Genomic DNA, 5,474 nt, shown 5'->3' with positions numbered 1-5,474 from the left:
TATATATACTATATAGTATATATANATATATATATATATNTACTATTATATTATATTATTATTACTAATAATAATTAATAAAGTAAATTAAAATTTAAAATTAACGTTTAAAAGTAACTTAGTTAAGTTAAAATTTAATGCATTTAAAATTAACTAAGTTAAGTTAAAAGCTATTAACTTTTTAACTTTTTTTTAACTTTTAACGTTTTAACTAGTTACTATCCAATCCTGACTATAATCATACTGAATGGATGTGGCGGCACCTACATGCAGGATGACGTATAGAATGTCCACGTGCCTGTTATTTAATAATTCCTATTCTTACATACATCCGTGGATATGATTTTTGCGTTGCACAGGAAGTTACATCAACATTGGAATATTTCGCGTGCTGCGTTTTGCGTCAAGTCGTGGCGTAATCGCGTAACTCGCGACGCCAACGAATCGATTTATCATTTATTAAAAATTTATCATTAATCATCGATTTATCATCTATTAAAAAGTTTCTTATGTTAGAACTAAAAATTGTGATGCTGCAAAAGAAAATACTACAAAAGATCTAAATCTAAATCAATCGAGAGGAACGCAAACGTTCAAAACCCTCAAATTTATTATTGTTTCAAAAAATTACTAGAAAAGAAAATTGTTTGAACATACGAAAAAGAGGTGTGATTACTTTATTTGAACAAATATAAAATTAATTATATCAGTCAATCGTTTTGATATATGGTTTTTTAAATCATTGAATGAATGACGCGATCAATTACATTAAATTTAAAATGTTTGATTGACTTGATATTTTTGTTATAAAAAAGACAATGAATCAATTTCATTTAGTTAGATAACGTAAACCTCTTAGTGTCGTTTTTAATATTCAAGATCTATCATGTTCAAGTTAAGTGAAATTTCTTGTTTCTTAAAAGAATTAATTAAAGACTTGAGCATTCTTCGCTAATATTCTTTTCAGCTAGAATTTTTTTAATTACCGCTGACATCTCGATTCCACGAAGAACTCGTGAGAACAACGTCCGACTTTCAACGACCCTACCCTTAGAGGGTAAACTTGACCTTCGACCGTACATTCACCCATAAGAAGGACGGCGGAAGCCATGGGAAATTCTACTTCCTATTTTCCCCTTCTTGAGGAAGAGCCAATTTCTCTTGGAAAACCTCTAATAGAGGTTACGCAATCTTTCCATTAATTAATGTTACTTTTCGCTAGCTTCGCTAATTAATAGTTATTTGTAGTGGCCCCCTGTTTCTAATTATTCGATTGTAATATATGTCAATTAATAAAATCGTTGTGTGGAATAGTTTTTTATATCCCTCCTTCCAACAATAAATTACGAATGTCTTAAAATTACTGACGTTTCGAAAAAGCAAAGAAATTATAGATAGAAGTCGTGCGTTTTATTTCGTTGTCGTTTCTTATATGTGCGAAAATTCGATAATATCGCTGCGCATATCTTCGCAATTCTTTGTTTCTATAAATTATCCTGAGATAAGAACTTGCTTTTTTCTTCCATTGAGTGCTTCTATTTGCTTTCTAACATTAATTTATTTAATTATACTTTTCCCATTAGGCATCGTGAAAATTTTCGAAAATTATCGTAAAAATGAATGAAACTATGTGAACCTTTTAATATGAAATGTTGAATTAATTTAATTAACAGCTTAATCTTTAAATGACTTTAAGTAATTGTATATTCTGACGTGTTTATTTTAAATATAGTTCATCGTTTAAACGGATTGTGATTACTCGAAAATACGATATAATAGTAACGATAACACATAATTATATAGAAATTACTATAATGGACCGTTGATTCATTATAGATCGGTAAATATCTGTTGTGTGCTCAGAAATGAGATTATAACGATGTCGGAAATTGTACCCATTAGTGCGATACAATTATGTGTCACTATGCACAAACGCAAAAACTACAAAATTGTCATTATTATTGAAAATAAGGGATAAGACTGACTGGCGAAAGCCCAAGAGCACAGCTGTGCCGCAGTTTTTTTTTTGTTGTAGCATATTCACATCCTTAAGGATGCGGAGGAAGTAGAAGAAATTAGATTCACAAGCACAGGCGGTTGATGACAGCTTCGGTCGCCAGAAATAACGAGATTCGGATGCGATCCAATTTCGGGCAGGAAGATGTCCATTTTCATAAATGAATCGAAGCTCTTTCAGCACAGGAGCTGTCCGCGTGTGCAGCACTTTCTTTAGAATTTGCATAAGGATTCTATACTGAGATGAGAGCACTGACTACAGTATGGAGAGAAGAATCAAATTGAATTAAGCTTCAACGATGTTGATAACGCTTCATCGCAACATCGGAAAAATTCATCATCAGATCTCATTTGCTTTCGCAATCCACTTTAATTTTTTTTCAATGCCTCAAATTACATACATTATACATACATTAATATAACGCGAGTCCTTGCAAACGAACAATTTCCATTGTGATGCGTTCTCATAAAAGATTCTTCAAAGCGCACGTACATAGATCGCTTCATGGCAAAGTCACGTGTTTTATTTACCCGTTGTCGAAATCTCTTCTCGATCCAAGAATTCAATAGGATATCCCGTATCTTTACAATTTTTTCTGTGAATTATCTTGAGATAAAAATTTGTTCTTTCTTCCCTTAAACACAGGAAAGACATAATTGAAAAGAATGAATCTTGAAATCTTGATGGAACGATATACTATTTTTTTGGATTGCTTTTATTACTTAGAAAAATTGATTACGGTAACGTTTCAAATCGCTTTCAATCCCTTTGGAAAGAGTTACGTGAGCAGAATTACGTGATCACGTAAAAGAAAATGCAGCGAATGCTTCTTGAGAAAAATAAGGAGAAGCGAAAGAATTTGTTTAAAATAAAAATATCAATAGAAATGTATTCTATATGCATCCATAAGTTTATAATAAAATATACATTAAATTGATTGCATTTTTATCAAAGCAGTATGACGAATATCTTTTTTACTCGGATACTTATTTTTAGATATTTCTAAAGAGTAAAGTCTTTATAATTAAAATCTAGTGTTTAATTAATTTTGCATCCAATAATTATGTCCATTTCATTTTCAACAAAGATAACTTTAATCTTGATTTAATTTATTTACTTTATTATTTTTTAATTCTCTAAGAATTAGAGAGCATCAATCGAATCTCTTAAAAGTGGTAGAATGCGATAACATGAATCACTTTGTTCCTTTCCCTTTTCCTTCCATTTTTAGAAAAGGATACTTGGAAAAGAAAGAGACGTTGATCAAACGATATATATATTCGAAGTTCGAATGTAATTTGATTTGTTAGATTTATGAAAATATATCTCAGCGTAGAAATATATTAGAATTTCGAATACATATATTATTTGACTTCATCGATGCTTTTCTCCCCTTTTCCCTCTCTCTCTCTCCCAAATTATTTTTTTTAATGGAATGAAAAAGAAACAAAGTGATTTATGTTATTGCGCGTTTTTCTACTTTTGAGAGATATATCTTACTACGTAGTAAGTGAAATCTCGACAGGCAGGATCGACGGATGTTCCTGTCAATATTAAAACCTGATACGAACCTGGATCTGAGCGCGCTTGACCTCGGTGTAGAGCCAGTTGTCCGTGGAGAAGGCGATCGCCAGCAGAGCAGTGGCGATTATACCGGTTATGGTGGCAAGAGACAGCGTCACTGCGGAGCACGGCATCTTGGTATTTTATCTCCGATATCTCTTTTCGTTCTTTCCTTTCTCTCTTCTTCGTCGAATCTTCGGTCTCTCTTTTTCTCCCGTCTCTTCCGTTAGCTTCACCTCGCACTCACCGCGGTTACGTGGTGATTATTGCTACCGACTGTACGTGGGCATCAGCGCGAAGAAGAAGCTGCCACGAAGCGCACCACGAACTGTGAAGAGGAGAGCTGGACCACGGGGGATTTTGGAGAACGCGGGCACGCGGCTCTCTCGATCTTGCTCGATCTCACGCGAGTACCGGGGGATGAAAAGGGATTCGTTAGCGGGGAGTCGGGGGAGGAAGGGTTTCAACTCTCTCTCTGTGCGTAATATCCACGTACTTCGCTGTCCTTCAGGATGCGCACTTCGTCACGATGCACATCACACCACCATTCCAGTCACAACGGCAACGATACTAACGGCTTGACTCCCGACTCACCTCGAAGGAAAGCCAGCCGGAGAGCTGGCCGAGAGAGCAAGGAGAGAGAACCGGACCTCAGGTGGGGATGGACTCGTAGCCTCGGGCAGGTATATTACCTGTGTTTTACCTGCAGCGGTGCTCAACGTACACGACCTGCTGCTGTTGCACCTGGCACCTGGCGCTGCTGATGACGCGGGAGGAAAGAATTGTTGAGTCTTATCGCAGGAATTCCTGAGGATATTATCGTGGCGATGTATATCATTCAACATTACCACGGTACATTTAGCACGTTTGAAAAGAACATGTTTGAATTGAAACGTGTTTCAATCTCAATGTATTGTGACATCTTTTTTTGCAAATCGCGATACGACGTAGATTTCTACAACATGGAAGAATTCTCCAAAATTATATCTGTCTCTCGAGTTTTATTATCATATTCTGCTGTTAAAGATCTGATCGAGTCATTAGCTTCATTTAGATTTTCTTAAGATTTTCTATGAAATATGTATCTACGAAAGAGAAAGGACGCAGTGTTTCTTGATAATATAGCTATTAGAGTAATATGGATTTCGTCAATACAAAGATATATCTTTATATGCCGGTCATCGCTAACTCTGTTTAGAATCGGTCGAAGTAAAAGCTTAGGAAAGTTGCGAACGCGTTCAACGAAATGAGAACAGTTTCTTCGAGGCTGTGTACCTGTGTGAACCGCTCCTGCCTCGTCTCTGTGGCGAACGATCCCACCACTATTGTGATATAAAGTCAGCATAAACATCAGGGAAAAGCGTAGGATTCCGCGCATTCTGAATTCTCGGATCGTTCGTGATTCACAAGGTATCGCCGAGATCCAGATCGTCAGCTCTTTGCTTTTTTAGACACCTGCATTTATTTCTAAAAAGGGAAGCTTTTTCGCTATTCCTTCTATAATATAAAATACTTTACAATAAATTTTTTTTATATATTATCAATAGATTGACACTATTAAAAAATAATTTACTTATTTTGAGTTATTCTTATTCTCAAAGTGTAATATCCAAATACGAAAGTACAATAATTTACATTATTTTCTTTTAAAATATGTTGTTATTTTCATAATATTAAATATATAAAACATATAAGACAAAATTTTCAGAATACTAAAATAGAAAGATTTCTAGATAAAATTGTTGTATATATTATACATATATACATATACATATGTACATGTGTGTGTGTGTGTGTGTGTGTGTGTGTGTGTGTGTGTGTGTGTGTGTGTGTGTGTGTGTGTGTGTGTGTGTGTGTGTGTGTATATATATATATATATATATATATATATATA

General features: G+C 34.6%; 1 protein-coding gene across 1 annotated transcript in view; it reads right to left on the bottom strand.

Annotated features, from left to right (window-relative positions):
* Window positions 1-3,714, bottom strand: part of LOC105624170 — a 27,791-nt gene extending 24,077 nt beyond the window's left edge. The window contains exon 1 of the mRNA XM_012205529.1: window positions 3,589-3,714. Coding sequence (XP_012060919.1) covers window positions 3,589-3,714 — 126 coding nt within the window. The remainder of the gene's footprint in view (window positions 1-3,588) is intronic.
* Between the last annotated feature and the right edge of the window lie 1,760 nt (window positions 3,715-5,474).

This window comes from Atta cephalotes, assembly GCF_000143395.1.
Source record: "Atta cephalotes unplaced genomic scaffold scaffold00074, whole genome shotgun sequence".
Classification (NCBI taxonomy): Eukaryota; Metazoa; Arthropoda; class Insecta; order Hymenoptera; family Formicidae; genus Atta; species Atta cephalotes.
This window is presented reverse-complemented; position numbering and strand designations above follow the sequence as displayed.